General features: G+C 37.0%; 1 protein-coding gene across 2 annotated transcripts in view; it reads right to left on the bottom strand.

The window, feature by feature from the left end:
• The window catches only part of Hsf2 (heat shock transcription factor 2), a 31,027-nt gene extending 15,630 nt beyond the window's left edge, over nt 1-15,397 (bottom strand). For both annotated transcript variants that reach the window (XM_048354002.1, XM_048354003.1), the window contains exons 1-5: nt 15,198-15,397; nt 6,878-6,986; nt 6,605-6,732; nt 5,717-5,841; nt 3,663-3,738 (exon numbers count right to left, since the gene is read on the bottom strand). In XM_048354002.1, the coding sequence (XP_048209959.1) occupies nt 3,663-3,738; nt 5,717-5,841; nt 6,605-6,732; nt 6,878-6,986; nt 15,198-15,290 (531 nt within the window). In that variant the 5' untranslated portion in view covers nt 15,291-15,397. The remainder of the gene's footprint in view (nt 1-3,662; nt 3,739-5,716; nt 5,842-6,604; nt 6,733-6,877; nt 6,987-15,197) is intronic.
• Nucleotides 15,398-26,939: the final 11,542 nt, after the last annotated feature.

The following is a 26,939-nucleotide window of genomic DNA, read 5'->3' as shown; positions in this document are numbered from 1 at the left end:
TATACAATCAAGTCTTATAAAACATTCAGATGATAGATGGTCTCTACAAGGTTGAATTATTTCTTACACATCAACATTGGAAGTTGGAGGCAAAAATACTAATTTATAGTCAGTTATTTGTTTTGTTGAAGTCTCATTTTACTATGCTGTACAAAAGTTTATACTATGAGGCACAGCAGTAAACTGATATTTGATAGGAAATATTGTTTTCATAATAGGTAATATAATTACAGGCAAAAGGAATCACTAATTTTCTCCAAAGAGATCATACATTTTCAAGTTAGAAAAAGCTACCAAGATTATAGCTGAGATGTATTTGCCAAAATTTTCCCATACTCACATAATGATTTAATTTCAATACCTTATTATATTTATAAGGAAATCTATTTAACTGGTCATGACATGCACACATGCATTCATATTTATAGCCTTGTTTCTTAAAATTTGGTCTACAGTCCAGCAGCAGTGGCTTAGGAACATGTTAGATATGTAAATTCTCACTACAGAATTACTGAATGAAAAGGGTAGAACTTGGTCATAGGTTATAGTAAGCATTCTAGTTGCCATTGATATATGAGAACTACTGTCTTATGGATTATATATGTGGGAAATACACTGTCAATTTCCTATATAAAAATACTAAAAGGTAAACTATGAAAAACAGTGAATCACTGGAGATTATGAATAAAAATCAAAATGACTGATGGACTAAAGACTTGCTTCTCATCTTTATGAAATGTAAATTACATGGGTAAAATGCAGTATTATCAATTAAAACACCTATGCATACCTTAAACATTGTATATCTCTCTACAAAGAGACTACTAAGTTGTTTGCTTTACAATCAGTATCAACTTTACAATGGACAAAAATGTAAACATTTGTTAGGAATGGGCTTAGCAGCAGAGTGCTTCCCTAGCATGCATGAAGCCCTGGGTTCCATTCCTCAACACCACATTAACAGAAAATCCAGAAGTGGCACTGTGGCTCAAGTGGTAAAGTGATTGCCTTGAGCAAAAGGAAGCCAAGCCAGAAGACAGCACTTAAGCCCTGAGTGCAAGCCCCAAGACTGGCCAAAAAAAAAAAAGTAAACACTTTAACAAAGTATTAGAGACATTAAATCGTTAATTCAAGTGAAAATACAAAACAGCTTTAAATAAAGACAGTGCTTAGGTTTAAAGGTTATCTTTGGACAATTCAACCTCAGTGTTTGAAATTTATGAATATTACAGGAAAATTCTAAAAACATTGGTGGATTAGGTGTAAGAACATGAAGCACCAGCTAATTTGTCTTCTTTTTTATTTTGTTTTTGGTCAGCTGTGGGGCTTGAACTCAGGGCCTGGGTGCTGTCCCTGAGCCTCTTTGTGGTCAAGGCTAGTACTCCACCACTGTGGACTTTTTTGTCCAGGCTGGCTTTGAACCGCAATTCTCCAATCTTGGCTTCCTGAAGGTAGCTAGGATTATAGGTGAGCCACCGACACCCAGCTATCTTAGTTCTCTTTTGATACTTCTGCATCGTAGGTACAGAGACTTTTTTTTCCCCTGAGGATTCATTTAGAGTATCTAACTTTTGAACTTGAAGTCTTAGAAGTGGTACCTGATAAGTATAACCTCAATCCAAGCACAAATATTAAACAGTAATTAGGACTAATTGCACGGGCAGCATAAATATTATTGGTTGTCATATATTATGTAAATTCCTTTCATACAAGAGATTCAAAACTGCTTGTAGCTGACTCAATCCTGTAATTCTAGGTACTTGGAATGCACAAACTATTCAGGCATAAAAGACTCCATCTCAGTAATGGTTGGGTGCACAAACCACAGTTTGTGCCTGTTATTTTATCTTAGGAGAAGAGCACAGTAGCTAAGTGCAGTGGCACATGTATCCTGGTGATATATTTAAGCAGGAGTAGGAGAATCATAGCTACTTCAAAAACAGCCAATGCTTGGCTGGGAATATGGCCTAGTGGCAAGGGTGCTTGCCTCCTACACATGAAGCTCTCGGTTCGATTCCCCAGCACCACATATATGGAAAATGGCCAGATGGGGCACTGTGGCTCAGGTGGCAGAGTAGCCTTGAGAGGGAAGAAGCCAGGGACAGTGCTCAGGCCCTGAGTCCAAGGCCCAGGACTGGCCAAAAAACAAAACAAAAAAACAAACAAACAAAAAAACAACATCCAGGGCTGGGGATATAGCCTAGTGGCAAGAGTGCCTGCCTCGGATACACGAGGCCCTAGGTTCGATTCCCCAGCACCACATATACAGAAAACGGCCAGAAGCGGCGCTGTGGCTCAAGTGGCAGAGTGCTAGCCTTGAGCGGGAAGAAGCCAGGGACAGTGCTCAGGCCCTGAGTCCAAGGCCCAGGACTGGCCAAAAAAAAAAAAAAAAAAACAACATCCAATGCAAAGAGACTGAAGTCATGGCTGAAGAGGTAGAGCACCTGCCAGTGTTAGTCCCTGAGTTCAATCCCCAGTATCAGAAGCAAAACAAGCAAGCAAAAAACCCAAAAAACCAAATTTAAGCAAACAATATTAGCATTCACACAAGGTTGAAATACAACGTAACCATTTTTACTACCTATCTGTGCTTTCAGGAAAAAAAAAAAGTAGATTAAAGAGTATTGTAAATTAATATTTAACCAAAACAGAAAAGTATTCTTAGAAGACTTATAAATTAGTTTAACACTTAAATTGCATTCAATTACATTCACTCTTCAGTTTATGAATTAAAAATACAGAAAACTAGTGTATCTAACTATAAGCTAAGGCTCAAAGTGCTATTCATCTTTGCCCTTAAGCTCCTTTCCCTAGACGCAGATTTTATCAGTCATAGTCCTACTTTTAGGTCAAGGCCTTCTAAGCAAAAACATGCTCTCCCCCACTCTCATCTTCAAAAAGACCTATTGCTTAGTCTAGTTTAGTCATAAGCAAAAAATAGCTGCCTTAATAACTTTTATGTTTCATCTCTTATTAACAAATGAAAGTTGATACACAAAGACTAAAACCACAAGTGTACAATGCCAAAGAGGGATTCTAATATCTCTATGAATTTTAAGCTTATAGTCTAGCATCTAGAATTCATTTTTAACACTATTTGCTTTTGTGCACAGATTATAATGGTATACATACAATGAAAAATAATGTTGAACTCATAATCTGGTCAAGTAATCTGAAAATTATATCTATTCCAGTAAAAGAAAAGGAGTAAAACCTCACAAGAACAATAAACAACAAACTAACTCACAATGACTGTTTTATAATAAACATACGCTAAGAAACTAGCAGCATGTTAAGCTACTCAGCAAAAAGGATTTTAACTGTTCTACCAGGCAAAATATCATTTACTAAAAGCTACTCTAACAGTATCTGAGAATATGAAATAATCATCTTTAGTTAAGGAAAAGTTGGCCATGTTATTAAAAAGCACTTATATAACTTGGCTCAATGTGATTTCATATCTGTAAAGAGAAATATGCACACATACAGTATATATGTATATGAGTATACATATATGTATATATACATACCACATATACTACATACCTATATACACACAAACTATTGCATATTAAATAAAGAAATTATGCCCAATTACTGGCTACTCATAAATAGTATTTACTAAACAATGTGAATAATAGTCACAGAGAAAAAATTCTTACCTTTCGAATAACTTGTTGCTGTTGTGCATGCTTTGCTCTTAATTCTGACACTTCTTTCCAAAGAGACTCATTCTCACTGTTATAATTTATTTATAAACCAAACAATATAAGATTTAGTCAGAAAAACCAAGCCTCGATATCATTAAACAGTAGAGAAGCACTTACAAGGCAGAAGACCACAAGACCAAGATCAGCCTGGTCTAGAGTGAGTTTTAGGCTAGCTTATGATCCTGTCTCAAAACTACAAAACCAAATGCCTGCCCTAACTCCCCCCTCCCCCAAAATGTTGTAAAGATTAATTACACTTCATTTTTACTCTATTACATTTTTATATGAGACCAGGAAAACCTGTTAAATTACATTTCTATCTTGGAGTCTTAACACAACTCTAGGATCACTCTTTTATTATATTATCTACTAGTTATGGAGATACAGACACAAAGCTTAAGACACATTCCTTTATTTACCTACTAATACGTAATTTACTCCTTTGACCATCTGGTTCAGTATTTTATGTCTAAAAACAAGCTAACCTTTAAACTATAGCTACCAACTGACTTCAGACCTTGTGACTCACCTTATAAAACATAAGTAAGTGATATTTACCTAGTACTTAATATGCTCCAAGCTGTGTGCTAAGCATTTTATGTGTATTAACTATTTAAACACTGCCAAGAAAGGAAACACTATCATATTTTTGTAGATGAGGATAATGAGGTGCTCAGAAATGACAAAGACATAAATCTGTAAGTGGCAAAGCCAAACTTAAGCCTGTCAAACTCCGAAACTATTATACTGTCTCAAGCAAAAATTAAAACTAAAATCATTTTTTAAAAAACATAATGACCAAACCAATAACTTGCCTAATAGTTATTATTTTCCTTCCTTCACTGCTTTTAAAAAATTGAAATTGTGCTATTAAATATTAGTAGAATGGTGAAAAGATATGAAAGATAATCCAATAACAAAATACTTAAATTTTTTTTCATTTTTTGTTAATCTCTACAAATGACACCTTCTTCAATCTGCACATATATAAAAGATGTACATTCGCATATAGAGGTATCAAAAAGGACTTTTAATCATTTACTGGTTACTGAATATTTTCAGACTGAAATTTAAAGATGCTCTTATCTGCCATTACAGTAGGAGGTGATGGACTAGAATTTAAAGGATGAAGGGCTGAGGGAATGGTTTAAATATTCTAAGCCTAGTACCACACAAAAAAAAAAAAGAATTAAAGGATCACTGATTCAGAAATACAATTTTCTTAGAGGAGTAAAATTTGGCCAAAGAGAAACCAGCAAACAAAACATAATGCATAAATGGTTAAAGAAAAATATGTAAAAAGGGAGAGTGTTATTCAAACAAGGAACAAACTATAAGGTTATGCTTACAAACTATAAGGTTATACTTAATGAAGATACTTCAGGAAGGAATGCCTCACATTTGAAACAGGAAAGAAAACATCTAAAATAGCTTTCAAGCTGTTATCAACTAATGAAGAGGAAAAAAAAATCTGTTACTTAGTAAGACAAAATACATACAAGTTATTATTGTGGCAAGGTAGGAAAAAGTCCTACCTAGTATTATAGTAAAGCAAAATAAATTTCTGAAAGTAAAAGATCTTATTAATAGTTTTCCAAGCTTATGTGAAGTAAGTATCAAGTAGGGCTACTGTCTCCTGTATATTCTTCCTATTTTTTGTGCCCTACTTTTCCTAAGAAGTAGGTCAAATCAAGGAATTTTAAGAAACAACTACAAAAACAAAAAGGATAAAAAATATGGATAGGTAAGATTTTTTAATGTGGTCCCTTCATTTGTGCATGAATACTATACACAACTCTATTTTTTTTGTGTGCTTGTATTTAAATGTTCTTTTGATCAACATAAAATAATAAGATAAAGTCTATCACAGCTTTTTTTCTAACTTCGCCAAGACTAGAGAAAATCTGTTTAGAAAAACAATAGTACTTAAAACACCAAACAACTTCAATCCATAACACACATACCCAGTACCCTATATTAGGATTTTATTTGGAAAAATACCTTACCTTTTTAATTCTGAAAGCCTGGATTCAATCGTTTCTTGCTTTATTTGAACCTTCTGAGCACTACTCATAATTTTTGTTAAATCTTCCTGACGAATTTTATTTTCTTCTGGTTTTGAAGCTGAAACCTTTTAAAAAGTAGATTTAGATAATCAAATGTATACTAAACATCCATAATTGTAATTTTAAGTGTTTTATATCCCATTAAGGAAGTTAAGATCTGGTTTCAAAAAGTACAGGATGGAACTGTAGGAAAAGAATAAACTTTATAGCTTGGTAGAAGGAATAATTACTTCTAAAGTTTTCAGGAACAGAAACAACTTAAGAGTATTTTTCTTTTCCTTCTGACAAACTAGATCCAACTTCTTTATTCACACATCAAACATTTTACTTAAATTTTTGCTGTAATAGCTACATAGTAGGTCATTTTCTTTCATGGTCTTTCCAATTTTTAGGCTTAGTAATACTAATGCCCATGATGTCAAAAGGACTTAATACTTTGGGCACCGAATACAGAACAAGGAATTACAGCATAGAAAAAGTTTTTCAGAAAGCTGACATTCTAGTAGAGGCTTACTTTTTTTCACCTAATTTAGGAAGAGTGAGCCATTCCATTAAAATGTATGATCCTTCACTTTCACCCTTAGTCAGAAAGTTGCGAACATTTTCCTCTTTCCCAAAAACGTTTGAGGACTAAGCCCGTAGGGAAGGAAATGGTGTGGCGGCAGGTGATAACCATGAAGTTTTATTAGGCTAATTCAACAAATTACACCTATATATTCTTAATTTTAACAGCTGAAATGAAAAGGTTGGCTGACTTATAAACTACATCTAAATCTTAAATAACCTAAATTTAAACCCTATGCTAAATTTATGTTCATGGTTTCTCACCTTCCTCTTAATGTTCTCTAACAAGTCATCTTGGCCTTGCTTGAAGTAAGGATGCTGAAATTCAACAGGACCATCTCTTTCCTGCTTTACAACTCCAGAGTCAATGTGCACTACTTTACGGAAACCATCTGGAAAAAAAAAAAAATCAAATTTTAGTCTAAAATATGACAAAAGTAAGATGATGCCTCCATAGATTTCTTTTACCATTATAATGAAAAAAGGTGTTAAATCAGGGGTTGAGAACAAAACAAACAAGTTCATGTCCATACTTACACATATTTAGTTGTCTTACAAAGCTTGCCATGTTATTATGCTTGAAGTACTTGGGAAGAATTTCTTTTGAAAATCTTTGTTCATCCAAGACCAGAAAACTTTGGCCATTCTAAAAATAAAACAAAAAAGATGAATTAGTCAAGGTCTTCTGACACATACATACATATACATGTATGTATATACATCACACACACACACACACACACACACACACAGCCAAAACCTGTCCTGGGCAGTTCTAGATACTTTTAGACCAACATTCTTTCTTTGTTAATGGCAGCAAAAAAAAACATCAAAAACCAAGTGACAATTAAGTACCAAATTACAATTAAGCTGTTTTCTTTTTTAATGTTTTGGTTTTTTTTTAGAACTGAGGTTTGAACTAAGGGCCTCACACCTGCTAAGCTAGTGCCATATGCTGAGTAATACGTCCAGCCCTGTGTCGCTAGTTATTTTTAGTAGAATGCCTTGACTTCCTGCCTAGCAGTATACTTGAACCACAATGTGCCTACTTCAGGCTTCCCAACATTGCTGGAATCACAAATACATGCTACAATGTCCATTTTCCCTCTAAGAGACAAAGTTCTTAGAATTTTCTGCCAAAGCTGGCCTGGAATCTTCATTATTTCAGCCCTCACATGGCAATGGGGTGACAGACACATGCCACTGTGTCAAGCCATGAGTTGAGAAGAAGTCTTACAAATTCTTCTGGCCAGGCTGGCCTTGAATTTTGATCATCCTGTTATTAGCCTCCTAAGTGGCTATAAGTGTAATCTACTGAGTCTGGCTGCAATTAAGCTATCTGATGTAAACCTCAAACCAAAAGCTGCATAATTTGCTGAAACACTATTAAGAAGTATTTACCATTATTTTAAATTTACACAATTAGTAATATTTGAGACTCAGCACTTCAATATTATCTATATTAGTCATAATTGCATTTCGGTACAAGAAAAACGAAAAACTGTAAAATAATTCAGTAAGGTATCTGGCTTTTAGATTAATACTGTCATTAGTGTTTTTCCCATTACTATCCCCACCCTAGCCCCAATCTATTCCTCAAAACACCACAGTATTGGAAGAAAGACACATATTTTACCAATAGAAAAAATAAAAATAAAGCCAATCAATTTATTTTTTAACAAGAATGCCATAGCCATTCAATGGAAGACAAGGGAGCAGAAAAACTGAATGTGCACATGCAAACCCATAAAAAGATGGACTTTTATCTGATGCCATGTAAAAAATATGAATGGAAGACCTAAATATTAGATTTGGCAATCATTTCTTAGGCATTACACTAAAAAAATACAAAGGCAGAAAAATCTGATAAAAGTATCATATTTTAAAACTTTTGTGTAAATAATGCTAAAAAGTAAAAAAGCAACTCAGAATAGGGCAAAGGATTTGTAAATGATATATCTGATATTTACAGAATTCCTAAAGTTCAAAAACACTGGGACTGGGGATATGGCCTAGTGGCAAGAGTGCCTGCCTCATATACATGAGGCCCTGGGTTCGATTCCCCAGCACCACATATACAGAAAATGGCCAGAAGTGGCGCTGTGGCTCAAGTGGCAGAGTGCTAGCCTTGAGCAAAAAGAAGCCAGGGACAGTGCTCAGGCCCTGAGTCCAAGCCCCAGGACTGGCCAAAAAACAAAACAAAACAAAACAAAAACACTAACAAAAAGCAATTAAAAATGAACGTGCTTACATAGACATTTATCCAAATGAAAATATGCAAATAGCCAATAAGCACATGAAAAGATGTTCAATATCACTAATCAGTAGGAAAATCAAAATCACAAGATACAACTATTTAGCTGCTAGGATAATTATTTTTTTTAAAAAAGAACAGAAAATAAATATTGGTAAAGACATGGAAAAATCTTGAAAATCTTTAACTATGAATCACTAGTGGGATATAAAATGTGTGTGTTGCTGTAGAAAATATTGTCATGGTTCCTTGAAAAACTGAACATGGAATTACCACGATTCAGCAATTCATGTCTATATAGTCACCTCTCCCCTAAAAAGTAAGCAAGAAAGAGTAGAAATGTGGATGGTTAAAAGCACTTTATGTTCACAATATATTAGTCAAAACAAAATGAGGTATAATGAAATATGTAAAGTTAAGAAAAATTTTGACACCTGCTACAAAATGGATATAACTCTACTTATATGAAGTAACTAGAAAAGCCCATAGTTATGAGAAGCTAAGAACAGCAGAGAGGGAAGGTACTATTTAAGAAGTATGGTTTCAATTTGTGAAGATGAAAAATATTCAGAAGCTTGATGGTGGTGATAGACACAAAAGAGAGTAAATATACTTAATGCCACTGAACTAAAGTTTAAGTCAATTCCACATCAATTCAAGACATATATGAACTGTAAAGCTCTAAATCTCTCCAAAAACAAAGGAAATATTCCTTTCCTTAAGGTGTATAGGTAAAAACAACTTGAAACTACAGCAGAGTAAAATATGTCAACAGCAGAAAAACATCTTTAAAATATACAGGACCTTTAAAAAATCTTAAGACAAATTCTTAGTTAAAAACAGATGAAGAAAAGATACCATAATTATTTATTAATAAAGACCTGTCTTAATTTTTCTTACTCTGCCTTCTCAGTCTCCTGTTTTTATTTAGTTTTCACAGATTCTACATGTTAAAAATATCCCAATGTTCTTTTAATTTGTCTTCCAAGATTTCATTTAGTCTCATTACCTGACCATTCACTAATTCCAAACTTTACCCTGAATGGCCAAAGTCATATTCAACAACCTATTTATTGAACATTTCCACCGGACTTCTTTGAGTATAGGAGTCAGTCAAGGTGTTCTTGTTCTTTGTAACATTGTATGTCTCTACTGCTGTTAAAACCAGGGGTTTGTCTATATGACTATATGTGATTAACCAAATGTAAGCAAAAGGAAACAATTTTCAAACATAGGTTGGTATTCCAAATCCAAAATTCTTGGGGTAAGAAATGCTTCAGATCCCAATTTTTTTTAAATTTTGAGCTGTATGCACATACTTGTTTAGTTGTGCAGTCCTATTCCAAAAATTCATGAAAGCTTCTGATTTAGAACATTTTGTTTCTTAATAGGGTTGCTTAGCCTGTAATAACAGTGACCCATCTCACACTCAAAATGTGGCTAAACTTCTAATCATCCACTGTCTCAGGAAATGGATTCATCCTGTTGCTCAGACCAAATCTATGTTTGTGTGTGTGTGTGTGTGTGTGTGTGTGTGTGTAGTGTGTGTGTGTGTGTGTGTGTGTGTGTGTGTGGTGTTGGGACTCAAACCCAGGATTTATAATGCTCTAGGCAGCACTATACTACTGAACTATCCCCAAATATAAGATTCCTATTTCAACTACAGCCTCCAACTTCAGCCATTTTTCTGTCAATCCCTGCAGTTTACCTTCAAAGGGGTATCATTTCTCACCACTTCTACAGCTACCCTATTCTTAGCCATCAATACTTTCAGTAGTTCACTGGAAAACTGGTCATCTTGTAACAGACTCACTCATTTCCAACCTCCTGACTCTATCTTTAAGAATAAGTATCATTTTCTTTTACCTACCTCTCTGAATTCACTATCTAAAGAGACAGCAACCACACAGGCCTTCTTGCTTCCACAAGTCATAGTCAAAAACTACATTTTGTATTCCCTTTGTATGGCCCAACCTTTCTATAATCATTCAAGTCTCTGCTCTTATGTCAACTTTTACAGAAAGGCTTGACTCTTCACCTGTCCTAAAATATCAACAAATCTCACTCTGTTTATGTTCAGTTATTATCAATCCAAATTAATTTTTTGTTAAAATATGGAACAAAATCTCCTAAACATTTTTCTGTTTCTGTCATAATACCAAGCTTTGTCAGCAGAGAATAGCAGAAAGAGGAGAAAAAGGTTCTTCTTTCTGGTTTTATCATGACCTTGACACAATCTTGAGTGCAAGCTTGTTCTCAAGAATCCCCCAAAAGAGCAATTTTCCTTACCACTCCCTCTACCTCTTAGGTTTCAAATCAATGTCTCTAATAAGGTACCTCCTCAGAAACAACCATCTAGAGTAATGTCAAGTTAGGGCTGAGTGCTGGTAATGTGACTTAGTGGTAGTATGCTTGCCTAGCATGCATGAAGCCCTGGGTTCCATTCCTCCACACAACATAAACAGAAAAAGCCAGAAGTATAACTGGGCTCAAGTGGCAGAGTGCTGTCCTTCCGCAAAAGAAGCTCAGGGACAGTGCCCAAGACCTGAGTTCAATCTCTGGGACTGGCAAGAAGAAAAAAAAGTTAGGTTTTGACAACCCTTTTAAAAGGCCAGATAATAGATTATGCTAGAATATGCTATAATAAAGTTATTTTATTTATGAAATAGATGATTGCCCTATATGAACTATAGTTGTCAACCTCTCTCCTAGAGTTCTGATGTATAGATTTCCAATAAATTCCTCCAGTGTACTACTAGTGACTTCCCTTGTCATTCAGTGGGACATAACCAAACTTTCTTCAATAAGATCAGCAGCAGCATCTTCAGTGAAGGGTATTTCATTAGGCATGCTATCTCAGCCCCTTTAATAGTGGCTGCTCTGAACTATTCCTACTGGTTTTCTTTACTCCAATTTCCTGACATAGTAATTTTACTCAACTTCTCATTCTAAATATATTGTAGATTGCTCTGATTAGGCCCTAACATATACTTTCTGGTTATTCTGATTTGTTTTCTTTCTAGTTCTTATCACTACTTGGAATCACATTACTTGTGTCTGCTTACTTTCTTTTTTTAAAAATCATTATCCACCACTAGAACTTCATAAAGGCAGATACTTTGGTGCACTGCTGAATGAGTTTTTAGTATCTAACACACAGACTAATCCTAACAGATGCATAATAAACATTTATGATTACCTTACTGAATCTTTAGCCAAATGGACTATAACATATATATATAATATATAAAATCAACTTGTGTTCATAGTAAATGGAAATGTCTCTTGCTTGTATCTACTCTTCCTCACATATACCCTTTATTACTCCTAACATTCTGTGTATCTTAATCTCTACCTAATACCAGCAAATAAACTTGAGTGTGAAGTCAGTCATACTTGGGAAGATCAAGCAGCCTTCTCCCTCAGCATTTTAAAAGAAAGCATGACCAAAAGAAGTAGGAGAGAATGGTACCTGCTTAAGACTTGCCACAAATGTTAGTTGCCTTCCAAAGAAGTAGTAACAGTTGGCACTGCCAGTGTCTAAATAAACCTTTTGGCACTTCTTGTTGAATACTCAAAATATTCTTACTAATGGACTAATGCTCAGCCCTACTATATGAAAAACATTCTTCAGAATAGAAATTTATAACTTTAATTGAGTCTAACTTCTTAATGTTCACCATCTATTCCTTAAGGCTTTAGCTCATCTCTCTTATGTGTACAGATAACAATAAATAAGTCTCTCAAATTTTCTATAGGTCTATCTAAGTTGAATGTTAGATGCCAAGTATGTGGTCTTTCTGAGTTTCACTCTGGAATACTAAAATAATCCAAGAGTTGTTGAAATGTTCAACAATAGTCTAAATTCATCCCACAGGAAAACTGGAATTATTGTGGTTTTGCTCCTTTTCCCTCCTCCGTATATTGTAATCCATCTGCTGACTTAAGAAGAGGAAAATAGTAGTAGAGAATGCCACAGGGCACACAAAAAGGTGAAACAAATGTGTGTGAGATCTTTAATAGTAATCAGTCTTTCAACTTTCTGAAAAACAAAGGTAAGAACACTGACAAAGCAATGACCTGTCAATCCTTTCCTTCATTTATGCAGTTTAAATCAAATTTGACAGTAAAAACTGTTCTTCAAATATCAGTAAGAACTTATATTTATTCTCCATAATCTGTCTGAATATCACATTTCTCCAGTTGCTTTTAGCTAAATATATGCCCTCTGGTTAGGATTGTGCTACATTTAAAACAACTATAGGAAATGCTCAAAAATATGTATTAAAGTTTCATCTTCAAACTGAATAGGCTATATAACTACAGGCAAGTAGTCTAACTAGACTAAGCCTACAAATCCAACTCCAAGATTCTTTTCAAATATAAGTTCATCATTTCTACCCATTACATTTTTCAGAGATTTCTCTTTTTTTTTTTTTTTTGCCAGTCCTAGGCCGTGAACTCAGGGCCTGAGCACTGTCCCTGGCTTCTTTTTGCTCAAGGCTAGCACTCTGCCACTTGAGCCACAGTGCCACTTCTGGCCATTTTCTGTATATGTGGTGCTGAGGAATCGAACCCAGGGCCTCATGTATACGAGGCAAGCACCCTTGCCACTAGGCCATATTCCCAGCCCAGAGATTTCTCTTGACTTAAGGAACATTTATTAAATGCTGATCTGACACCAACACTGACCTCACCTACTTTACATTCTGATTGTCCTACTGGTGTATGAGAAAATGAATAGTTAAAACAGGAACTGAGATTTAATGGGATTGATAAAAATTAAGTGGGTTATTTAGTTTAGGATTCAAAAAATTAGAGACCCTCCACATTTGATATTGCCCAAAAAGTAAGAACACAAGATATTTTAACTGAGAATGTATTAGACCTGCCAACAAGGAAATACTCTGTAATTAAAACCAATTACTAATATGTCTAGGAAGCTACTATTCTAGACAGTGCAAAAGGTATGATAGCTTGAATGGGGAGAGTATCTCAGTCAAATTTCTAATATGAATTCATGGCTGACCAACAGCCAGTGCTGATACTTCCTTGTCATCTCTTAATCCTCTGACTGAGGGAAAGCATGAGACATCTATTTATTTTAAGTACATGCTGGTAGCTGCTGGTCTTATTTTACCTTTGACTGTACAACTAAACAGAATTCATGAATTACTTAAAACAGAGCATTCCAAGCATTAAAAACAAAACAAAAAAACCCAGTTGATAATATTGACCGCAAGAAAATTAAACCCAGTAAAAACTGAATAACTGAGTCTAATACAAGACAAAATATAATGGTGTAGTAGTTTCAGGTAGTCAACAAATTAAAAGTAAATAAAACTGAAAATCCGTATAACAGAAAAGGAGCAAAAAGGAGATAACATTTGTTTAGCACATAACAGGTGCCAGGCATTATTCTTAAAGTCCTACTCTTCTCAAGAACTGTATGCGTGAAGATATCCCGAAGTAGGTGACTATATAATGTACACTGAGAAACCCAATCTCCTTCACAAAACAATGCCAACAGTCAGTGATTATACACTACAGCAAACGTACTGTTGTAATCACTTGGCTTAGAATCTTGGCTGTAACTACAAGGGATCTTGGTAACCTCTTCAACGGTCCATCTATAGACATGAAATTTAGGCCTGAGAAGATAAGGGGCTTGATTAAGGTCATGGTCATCCTTGCTAAGCAGCTGAGAGGAACAAACTAAGCAAAACACTCCCAGTATCACTCTGCTGGTAAGGATCCACTTAGTGAAATTTGGTGATTCATATTTTAGCTCCTAAATTACTAAACTGTCTATTAGTAATCTTATAATTTTAAAAAACGATTATACAAAAGGGCCCAGTTCCCAAACAATAATTTGCCTATCTTTTTTCTCCCCCCCATCAGATACTCTTAAAAAAACAAAACAAACCATACAACCTGCTCTGGATCATTTGCCTACTCTGTTCCTACAAGTCTTGCCGACGCACACAGAGGGGTGTGCTGTGTGTGCGCGCGCGCGTGCGGCGCGAGCGTGGAATCGGGACGCATAGGAAAAAGATTTCCTTAGATAACCCCCCCCCCCCCCCGCAACCCCGGCGGAGGCTCCGGGTCCTCATCCCCGGACCGGGCGGGAGGCCGGAGGATGAGTGTGCAAGAACGTGGCTCCCACACCTGGGCTTGGCCGATGCCCCGCGGCCTGTCCACTGCCCTGGCTCCGCGGACCCCGGGGGTCGGGGCCAGAGCCCGGCTGGTCCTGAGCGCCGTCCTCACGAAACCGTTAGGAGGCCGCCCCTCCCCCATCCGCCCCCTTCCTCCCCCTCCCCCGCGGCCTGCGGCGCGCGGGGCGGCCGCCTCCTCCCGCCCCCTCCCCGCGCGGACAATACCGGGGTCTCCCCCTCCCTGCGCGGTTCACGACGCAGACAATACCGGGGTCCTCTCACCCCTCGACTGCCCCTGCTCCCGCTAGGGCCCAGGCTGCGCGCCGCGGGCCGGGCACAGCGTTGAGCCACCCAGGCCTCGAGGCAAGCGGCCCATAGAGGAGCCAGAGACCCGAGGGGGTTTGTTCTGTCCGGGGAAGCTCGCAGGCCGCCGCTACCCCGACCGTACCTGACTCCAGGTGATGAACTCATTGGTGTGGGTTTCCTCCACCAGCGTCCACAGCTTGCTGAGGAAAGCCGGCACATTCGAACTGTGCTTCATTGTTACCGAGGACCAGGAATTCCAAATTCTACCCCCGAACGCGGCGGCCGAGAGGAGGCAGTGGAAGTGGCGGCGGCGGCGGCGGCGGCGGCAGCGGCGGCGGTGACGGCGGCGGCAGCAGCTGCTTCGGAGAACGCCCACTGCGCAGGCGCAGCAGAGCCGAGCCCCGCCCCCCTCCGCTAGGCCAGCCGCGTCGCGAAGCCTACAAGCCGGGTGACTGCGCGTGACGGACAAGGCTCTGGGCTCCACCCATGAACGCTCGTTCCGCGTCGCTCCTCCTCTTGTCCAATCACAGGCGTCAACCGCCTCAAACAGAAAACCGATTGGCTATTGCTGGCGTAGAGGGTGGGAGCAGAAAGAGACGCTTTCTTCTCTTCGTCTTTTATACAGACACCTCTGCGGGAGCGGCGGATCTTTGGTCCCGAGACCTAGGAGACAGTGTTTGGTTGGTTCGCGTGGAAACCGCTTTGGGTTCTTGGACCGTGGTGGAGCGGCTATACCAAACCTCCCTGATCCTGTTGAGTCAGAAGTTTGACCTGCGAATCATAATTGTGCGCCAGTCCAGGAGAAGGAATAGATCACATGGGCCGGGCGGGGGATGGGAGCAGCCTGTAAACATGATGTGTTAGGCCCTGAATTGAACCCGGTCTAAAGTTAACCTCCCCTTTAAATTTTCACGAGGAGGAAATGGCTTCCTTGAAATATATTTACCCAGATCGGGTTTAAATAACTTTACTAAGCGCATAAATTTAGGAAATAGAGTAGGCACTTTCATGCTGTTTTGAATTCAGAATTCAAACATCAGGCACCTGCTCTAGGCCCAGCATGAAACAAATTCGTCTGACACTGTTTTGATGAGTTAAAACATGTACTTTACAGATCATTATTAGTATAGAAAGAAAAAATGAACAAGTAGTAAATAGAAATTTAGGCTCAGCTAGTACTATGTCCTTTAAAGCTATTCCTTAATCGGTGACAGTTTTTTTTTTTTCCTATTCATTCGGAGTAAGAATATCTTGTCACTTATTATGAATGGCTTAAACAGTATGCTAGCTGTGAAAGTGATTTGAAAATATGGAGGATTCTACAAAAGTAAACTTTTTAACATTTATATATAATATGCCATATACCTGTTATAGTTACCTCACAAGTGAAGATAAAATGAATTGCTTCTTCCTGTAGTTCACTTCCACAGTTTTACAGATATCTTTCTAAAGTTCAAATCCAGTAATGGTCACTTTGTAACTTGAAACAGTTCGTTGCTTTCCATATTTCCCAAATAAGTTAAAATTGCTTAAGACTACATAAAAGACCTGCAGTGGTCTAATGCCATCTACAGTTCTAGTTGTCTAAAAATCTTGACACCTTGAGTAGGTCCCAGTAGCTCACACCTATAATCCTAGCTATTCAAGAGCTTGAGATTTAAGGATCACGGGGCTCAAAGCCAACCAGAGCAGGAAAGTCCACTAGACTATTACCTCAATTAACCACAAAAAGCTGGAAGTATAGCTGTGGCTTAAGGAGCAAACACTAGCCTTGAGTACAAAAGCTCAAGGACAGTTCCCAGGCCTAGAGTTCTATCCCCAAGGAGTAGAAAAACAAAAACTCTTGACAATTTATCCATATCAGATTGCTTTGCTGTAGTTTTGTGGGGGGGGGGGGGTCACAGTTTTTCAAATTTCTGTGTCATTTCTCATGTGTTTACCTCTGCCAAATTCCTCCTTAACAATAAAAGTCAAGAAGTGTGTGTGTGTGTGTGTGTGTGTGTGTGTGCAAGTTTTTCGACTTGAACATAAGACCTGGATGCTATCTCTGAGCTTTTTACCTAAGGCTAGCATTCTACCACTGAAGCCACAACTCCATTTCTGGGCTTTGGGGTGGTTATTGGAGATAAGAGTAAAGAGTTTCCTGCCCAGGCTATCTTCAAACATCCTCAGATCCATTCTCAGATCTCAACATCTTGAGAAGATAGTATGAGAGGTATGAGCAACCTGGCTAGAACTCATTTGTCAAATGTTTCTTGATGACCATTAGCACTTATTACATCAAGTTGTGATTTTTTTCATTGATATGCCTTTTGTTCCTGTATTATGAAAATTTTGATATAAAGACTTACATCTATATTCATTCATCTACAGTGGTTATTAGTATACATTAAATTCTCAAACATTATTTGTTGAATAAGTCATTAAGTACATCAACAGAGAGATTATAGCCATCTGTTTAATCTTCCGTGACTCTCAGATCTGGATTAATTTCCTCTCATGTGCTCCTATAGCTTGTGGAACATGACCTTCATAATATTTATTCTGCTGTAGTTGCCCATTTATTTCTCAGCAACCCTCATTAAGCTGGCAAACTGCATTTTTTTCCTTTGCACTGAACACATTGCCAATTTCATAGGAATTTTTCAATAAATACTTGTTAATTTAATAATTTCAGTTTTTAAAAATTCTTAGAATTAAAATGTACTCTCTCTTTTGATTTCCCTGTCAGTATAAATATTTTGATTTTCCAAAGAATAGATTGGAAATAATAAAGGTTAAAAATTGCTCCCCTGAAAGGCATATGGCTGAGGAATTAGTACCAGGCAAATATCAGAATCCTGGAATTGCTAGATGTTAATGGAATGTTACAGAAGGCCAAGTTGAGGTCATTTATAACTTCGCAAGAAATGACAGTGGCAACGTGTTTGAGCACAGCTGGATAGGCATTTCAGAACTAGTGAGAAGACTGTGAAAAGTTCATTTCCTAAAACTTTGACAAGAAGACCAAACAAGACGTTACAACTTGGCTGTAACACACACTAGCCACAAGAATTTCTTTAGAAAAAATCAGCTGTAGCTGTATTAAATCTACATTTATGATACATTTTCTAGAATCCAGGTAGTCACCCAAATATGGGGGATGAGTCCTAATTTGACATTTTCTTTCATTTTGGTACTAAAAGTCCTATGCTCTAAGGACTGTCTTAAATCCAAACAGGAAGGATTTTTTACCTCATCTGTAGCCTCTTCCAGTGATTGATGTTATGCAAGCAGCTTTCTTAACTCAGAAACATATTTTGTAGTGACTAGTATTGACAGAATATGCAAGCACTTTAATGAAGCTTTAATCTTCTGGCAACAGAATGGAGGGACTCCAACAGAGGCACTTCACCAGCTCTTTGATGAATATGAGGAAATGGAGTTTCCTACTTTAAGTCTTGCTGAAAGCCGCAGAATGGAGGGGATGATGAGAAATGAAAAAAAAAGGTGGATCTAGTGGTCAACAGGAAAATGTCTCAAGTATATGGGATTGTAAACTAGGCTAATTAAACTTAGTGTCATTTACTCAGAGTTTATCCACGTTGTATCGTGTCACAATTTCTTTTTTCTTTTTTGTTGGTTGTGGGACTTGACCTCAGGGCCTGGGCACTGTCCTTGAGCCTCTTTGTGCTCAAGACTAGCACTCTATCACAGTTCTACTTCCGTTTTTGAGTGGTTAATTGGAGAAAAGAGTCTCATGGGACTCTCCTGCCTGGGCTGGCTTCAAACCTCAATCCTCAGTTCTCAGCCTCCTGATTAGCTAGGATTACAGGTGTAGTCCTATGCCCAGCTAAATACAGGTCCTTACTGATGCTGCTATTTCTTTGATTAGTGAATGCAGATTCTATTCTATGAATAGTGAATGCAGATTTTCATGTATAAATTGCATGGTAAATCTGTATTTTCCATTTTAGTACTAGCATATCAAAAGAGGTTACACTGATTTTAAGACTTTTTTTTTTTTGGCCAGTCCTGGGCTTGGACTCAGGGCCTGAGCACTGCTCCTGGCTTCTTTTTGCTCAAGGCTAATACTCTGCCACTTGAGCCACAGGGCCACTTCTAGCCATTTTCTGTATATGTGGTGCTGGGGAATTGAACCCAGGGCCTCATGTATATGAGGCAAGCACTCTTGCCACTAGGCCATATCCCCAGCCCGGTTACACCGATTTTAAAGCCCTACATTTGAACCAGCAGGATAGTATTATATATGCATCCAAAGTTATGAAGTTCCTAGCAACATAAAATGTCAGCATAATGCTTCTATGGCAATATCAAATGTTTAAGTTTGACAAAAGAATCTAATATTTGGTGTTCAATAGAGATTTCACCATTGAATAGGAATGAAAGGAAATGCATTTATTCTCTAGCAGCTTCACAAAACATTAATGTAATGCCTGGAAAATAAATTTTATTACTTGTGACTTTCGGTACATCAAAAGCTGAAAATATATTTGGTGCTGCTTTGTGATCGATTTATTTCTGTTGTTATTTCAGTAGGTCAATACACACTTTTCGGCAACTTTCTCTGTAGTCTTACTCAGCTGTGAGAAAAGAGAAAAGTAAAGGAGATGGAGAGAAGCTCAGATTCTCTTAGAATCATAATCAGAATACTTGGAACATTTCCACTTTGACTTTTTCCAATACTCCTCAAGGAACCCATGTTTAATATGCCTGGAATCCCCAGCACAAAGTAGAAGCCTTTCCTTCTGTCTCTTTTCCCACTTCTCAAGTCTGTAATTTGGCATTCTCATCATTTTCTGACTTGTAGTGCCATTTTTGTGCAGTGTAATCAGGCCTCCTATAGTCACCCACTTGCTCTCTTGGGAAGACTAAGGCTTTGGAAACCAGATAAAAAAATTAAAATTACTAAGTGTGAAAAGGTACAATAAATGCTTTCCATGACAATGTTAATTTTTATAATATCAGAGTCGACAATGAACACAGATTTTTACCCCCACTTCTACAGTCATACAGACACAAGCCTGTTTTGGGTACTTCTACTTGTCCCAGAGTCTTGGTAGGTAATTGAGCACAGTGGCCCTCGAGTCTTGTTGGAACCAGATAGATTATTTGGGTCTGGATAGTGGGTGTTATGGGCTGATTTATATCCCCTCAGAATTCATAGATGTCAAAATCCTACTCTCTTGGTACTTCAGAAGGTGATTATAGATGCAAATAAGGCTCTACGTTATCATTAAGATACATGGGGACATTTGAGTGGACTCAGTCTAGTATGACTGATACAGGATACAGAAAATAGACTGATTGAGGAGTGACTATGTGAGGGCCCAGAGAGAAGGCAGAATTTGCAAGCCTAGAAGAGAGGCCTAGAAGAAACTATGCTTGTTAACACCTTAATTTTCTCCTGGTTGCCTCCAGAACTGTGAGTTGCCTTGTGCCATGCTTAGTGTTATGCTATGGCAGCCTCTCACATGAACACACTAGGTGAAAAATGTAATATTCCGGCTCTTCTGTGGTTTCCTGGTCTTAGGAATCATTGCAGGCCTAAACAGAGGAGTTTACCATACTCACTGAATTCTGTGATTGAAGTTGTTTCCATCTACTCCTCTCTGGCTTGAATCCAGTTCCTACTCCTCACTCTGGTTCTACCTGTTCCCTTTTTCTCAGTTGCATACTGTTATTACTGCAAACCCTGCAGTGAAGACAGCGAATATATGTTCCATATGTTCATGACTTTCAATGACACCAAAATCTGTGATGCATATAGTAGAGCAACTTTAACCAAAGTATTTTACTAAGACAGTTTACTAACAATGGTGGAATAAAGTAATAAACACATTTAAAGATCAATATTTTTAAATAACTAATACTTATTGATGACACATCCAGATATTATTCTAAGCCTTAGCTGAACAACCAGTTATTTACCTATATTAAGTATCCACATGATACTTGTCAGTAGCTATAAAAGGTTTAGTGAACATGCACTAAATCCCTGATACTTCAGAAGAAAAAAGGATTGTTGATGTTTTGGTTATTAAATCCTTTTTCTTCTTTCCTTGATTCCTACTTTTGAGATATCCTCTAACAACAATTAGATGGAAAAAAAAAATTTTTTTTTTTTTTTGGCCAGTCTTGGGGCTTGGACTCAGGGCCTGAGCACTGTCCCTGGCTTCTTTTTGCTCAAGGCTAGCACTCTGCCACTTGAGCCACAGCGCCACTTCTGGCCGTTTTCTGTATATGTGGTGCTGGGGACCCAGGGCCTCATGTATATGAGGCAAGCACTCTTGCCACTAGGCCATATCCCCAGCCCCTAGATGAGAATTTTATTAAAAGAATTATGTAATTTATTTTTTAACTAAAAATATATCTCAGAACATACTACCTCTGTGGTACAATTCTACAGAGTTCTCATCTCCAAGTAAAAGCCAGAATCCTTTCAATCCTTTTAAGGACCTATCTGACTTGTGTTCCCACCTCCTTCACCTACTCCAGCCCAGCTCAGGTCCTACTACTCTGGTTCCTGTCAAACATGTCAACAGCATTTTCCTTAGAGCATTTGTAGTAACAGCTTCCCCTGTCTGGAATGCTATTTCCTTAGATTTCCTCAGAGCTGAATTCTCTCCCTCTATTTCTAGATTTGGCTCAGTAATCATCTTTTCCATGAAGATTCCCTTCCCACCCCACATAATCCAATCACTTTGAGTTTTATTTTCCAAAACTATGGATTATTATTTTTTTTACTCTCAAAGTGTACCTGAAATATTATAGGTGGTCAATAAACATTGGTTTAAAATGGATGAGCAAGAACAGATTTACTACATATTTAATTAACTAAGATAAAAAGAATCTGTTTCAGGAACTTGACACAAAGGCAAGGCTTTTCTCTTTGCTTAATAATGAAACAGTTCATTCGTGGGAACAAAACAGAAATTGAATGCTCATCTTTGTTAGGAACTGTGACTCTCAATAATAAACCCTTTCCAAGACTTCAATGTATACATAAAAAGTATTTGTTTCACCACTAAATAATGACAATATTATATGTTTAAGAGTATTCAGCTAAGATTCAAATCTTTTAAAACAGTCAATGTTGAGAGCTGGGAATATGGCCTTGTGTAGAATGCTGCTTGTCTGGCAAACATGGTGCCCTGGGTTCGTTTTCTCAGCACCACATATAAAGAAAAAACTAGAAGTGGCACCAGGGCTTAAGTGGTAGAGCGCTAGCCTTGAGCAAAAAAGAAATCAGGGACAGTGCTCAGGCCATAAGTTCAAGCCCCAGGACTGGCAGAACCTCCCCCCCCCAACAGTCAATGTTGAAACATTTTATAGTATCTCCTCTATATTATTTCTTGAACCTCTAGAACTATGCCTTTTAATTTTTCTTATTTTTACTTAGTTTGCTTAGTCCATAATTGTTCTGCTTAAATTTATACTTACATAATAAAACATGAGAATTATTCTTATAATTTACTTATATTTGTTGAAGATGTTATAAAAGAAAGGGTAATATACACTTAACGTATGATATATGTATATATATGCATATATACATATATATGAATCTTAGGTCTATTATTACTATTAACAGTAAGGCTGAGGACCTCTATGAACCAAACCCACTTACTGTAGTATGGAGGTTCGATCTGGTCAGCACCATCATTGGCCACATGGCAAGTTATACTATCTGGAATTTTGTTTTGATGGGTGTGCCTGAATTCCTAGAGGAAGGGAAGTCCCATCACCTGGGGAAGGGTGTTCCTGAATCCCAAGAGACAGGGGTGGGCACATGGCTTATAGGTTACCGAACCTGTCAGTCAAGTGCCTGGGACTGGGAGCTGTCAGGCCAGTGTAGGCGCCATTAGGCCATGCCACATATCTCCGTGTTCCAGTCCTGTGTCCTGTCTCCTGGCTTGTCTCTGGTCACCATGGTGTCCTAAGTCAGCTCTCCAAAGGAGCTAGGTTGGTTTGTTGGTATGTTTTTTTTTTTTTCTTTCTTCCCTCTCTGGCCTGTTTCCTGATAGAGTTAATATATTTCTGGACTGCAGGCCTTTGTAACAAGTGGCTGTCTGCAGACTGCTAATGCTCTAATAAAAACTCCAAGATTCAATCCTTCAATATGCAGCTTCTTAGATAATTTACTATATAACATAACAAACCTCATAAAGTTATAAAAATTACAATAATTAATTCATTGTGAATAATATATACATAATAGTAGATATCAAATCTGTTTTGCTACAAAATAACCTTGAAACAATGAAAGTTCCTTTATTTGAGCAATTTTTTTTTTCCTCAGATATACTATGAATTTATTTACCATTTTCACTTTCTGTTAACTGATGCATGAGCTTATGTCTCACAGTACTGGTCTTTGTTTCTAAGCTAGGACGTGCATTCGATTAATACTTTTGAGTGCCTATGAGATATTTCAGTCATAAGAGTTCCAGAGACAAGTCAGACAAGTAATCCAAAATTCTGTGGTATTTACCAAGAGTAGTTTATGATCTAATGAAGACACAAAATAGTAAGAGAATAATTATTATGCAGGTACCTGACCCACAGTAGAATGAAATAGAAGATTGGAGTGATTTGGAGAGTTAAGACAAGTCTTTGTGGAAAGAACATAGACTATGTGAACTCATTCTAAACAATTTTTAGGATAACAATAAAATCCCGAATTAAAAAAAAACAACTGTTACAGCATTTAATATGGTCCAGGAATAATCATAAGCACTCGATACATACAGTATGACCAAGTTAATAAACACACGTAAATATATTGTGGTTTCTGTTTGAAAGAAGTGCTAATGATGTTGCTTTCTCAATCAGAAGGACAAAAAAGATGAAGAGGGAAAGGGGAAGAAATTATTTTAAAACAAGGCTGAAATAAAATGTGAGTGGAACAACTGATATTGTAAAAGCAAAAGAAACAGGAAACATTTGGAAAGAAAGTTTCTGAGGTGCAAAAATAATAACAAATACAAAAGAAAAAAAATACATAAGGTGAGAAAACACGGAGCATAGAAAAGGGAGTGGCAAATAGGAATGAAAAGAATGTCCCATCAGAAACAAGGTCACTTGAAGCTTTTCTTTCTTTCTTTCTTTTTTTAAAAAAAATAGATGATTTGTTTTACCCCTTTTCTACCTTTGCTGATGACCTATCTTTGCTGATGATACTCATAAGATGAATCATAAAAGAATTTCAAGAATTTTTGCTTGAGATACTTGAAATTAATGTTTGCAAAATATTTTTAAAATCAGACAAAAATAACAGTAATATTTGTTCTAAGATTGGCACAAAATGGACTATATTGAAAGTAGTTTGGCTTCTTTTGAAGACTGAAGAAATTTCTCAGTAATCTTAGTCAAGAGGTGCAGAGATTTGCATAAACACAAATAGATCCAAGAGAACACTGTAATTTTACTGACCTTCACTGGGTGCACTGTGCCTGCAGCGCCCTCTTCTGTTCATGCTGTGTTACTCCTGTTACCTACAAAAAAAGAAAAAGACCACTTGTAGGAAAAATAAGAAACCTGAATCTCATTTTCAGAATGCCTAAATGGTGTTTAAATGATTGTTGTCTTAATTTTTACTCTCCTAGAACTAGAATTGAATGCATCTGAATTGAATTGTTTCCCAGGATGAGTATTTTCCCCCTTCCCTATAATCAGACTTTTTGTGATTAATGATAAAACATGAATGTGGAGCAAATGCTTTTATTCAAGGATATTATTTTGAAAAAAAAAATCTAGATGATGTTAAAGTCACATAAATTCTCTGATGTATTTAAATAAGTGGCATTTGGAATATTCTTATAGTCATAAATATTTAAACATTTTATAGAAAAAGTTATTTTCTTAGTGATTTGGCATGATGACATGTTTAATCTAAGCTCCTAGGGAGGTGGATGTGGTGGTTCTAGGCCAGCCTGGGAAAAGTGTTAGAGAGATCCTTATCTCAACAAATAAACTGGGGTCAAAGGTTCACAGCTGTAAACTTAGCATGGGAATGAAGAACATTGTCTAAGACTGGCCCAGTACACCCTTCCTCTCCTGAGGGGGGGGGGAAACACTTGTGAAACTAATTAAGTAAAAAAGAAATAGGAGTGTGTGATATCAAATATGAGATTCTGGGTTTAAACTCCACTACAAAAAAGTTATTTTCTTTAAATACATGTAATCTGAGATATTAGAAAACAAATATAGCATTAGCATATAGTTATAACATTTAATAAACTTAATTCATGTACAATAACAACTGTATTCAACCACTCAACTGATTTCTGAAATTCTCTTTCCATAACAATCAAACCATTAAATATTAAATGTCAACTAATAAACCAAGACTGTATGACAGATCAGTAGTAGACTAAAGTTTAGGCACAGCAAGCAGTATAGGAGAGAAGACAAAGAAAAGAGAAAGGAGGAGAGAGAAAGAATATAAGGAAGTGCAAGAAATGAGTAGATGCTGATAATCATAGCCCAAGGGAAGTTGGAGGATTGAGACTATGAGGCCCTACTAGGCGACATGGTGAATCTGTCTCCACTACTTTACTGCCCCCTCAAAACCAGAGGTGGTAAAGAAATAAGCATAACAAATAAGAGTTAACCACTCAAGCAGTTTTATTTGGAAGATCACAGAGAGATGTTTGTAAGCACCATTTTATATTGACATGGCTCAGCCAGTGACTTCTTATTGAGACAAATGCATCCTGAGCTCTTTCAGTCTGCAAATTTTCACTTCATCTGGAGGTTTCTTCTATTATTTGTCTTCATCACTTCTCTTCTAGTCTCCATTCTCTCTAATGATGGGCATCTTGAAGTAATCCATCTGTGCTTATTTTTCTGTTGCTTGTTTAGTTCTGTCATTCTGAAAGCTTTTTTCATGTTCATATCTTAATTTCTGAGAACAAGTTTGTTTCCTTATTTCTACATATAATAACATCCTGTTCCCATTTCTATTTGTTCTGTAGATATAGAGGATATAATATCTCCTCAAATACCCTTGAGGATGCAACTCCTTTCATTCTTTGTTTCTTCCTTTTTTCCCTAAGATTGTTTCTTTGATGAATTATCTCTGTTTTTCCTGGAGTCATTTTGTTTTTATTTTGAGCTTTTTCACTCAAGCTTCATTTTTTCCCCCTTCACTTTTGGTTGTTGTTGTTGTTGTTGTTTTTTTTTTTTTTTTTTTGACTGTGTGCATAAAGAAACAGGCCATAGAAAAGCTGAGTGAGTTCCTGTCAGGTACAATTACTGTAATGGTAAGCTGGGTGGGTATTAAACATTATAATTTTGGACTCTGAAATATCAAAAGTACAATTCCCATATAAAGTGCCTTACTTTTCCAAAGAAATAAGTATATTGTGTAGAGAAGAACGTGAGACTTCACTCTCCTTATCTTCTTGTCTCACTCCTTTCCTCCTTTTCCTTCTTGCTTTATTCCTACTCTTTCCTACCCTTCCTTTCCTTTTTCTTTTTCATCTGGAGTTGGAAGAGGGATTAATGATAGGCAGCAGTTGGACTTTCTGAAAAAAGAATGACATAAAGTTGGTGGGTATGGCAAAGATTAACCTCTCTCTTTTTTTTTTTAACCCCATTTTTGCTTCTGTTCCCCACCTTAGTAAATCAAGGTTCTCAGTCTGCTGGATTCTATGGGGACTTTTTTGCCTTTCCTATGTGTACACTTCATGGTATCTGTCTTTGCCTTGTTTATCAGACACTTATTCATCATCTGAACATACTCTTGACAACAGTTTTTGAATTTTTTATTGGATACCTTTTCTACATTCTCTTTATTGTTGGTTTATACCATTTTTTGGTATACTTTTGACTATCTTTTTTTTTTTTTGAGAAAGTGGGGATATACATAACTTAGGTG

This window comes from Perognathus longimembris, chromosome 9, assembly GCF_023159225.1.
Source record: "Perognathus longimembris pacificus isolate PPM17 chromosome 9, ASM2315922v1, whole genome shotgun sequence".
NCBI classification, from domain to species: domain Eukaryota; kingdom Metazoa; phylum Chordata; class Mammalia; order Rodentia; family Heteromyidae; genus Perognathus; species Perognathus longimembris.
The sequence above is the reverse complement of the archived record's forward strand: the minus strand, read 5'-3'. Positions and strand labels throughout refer to the sequence as shown.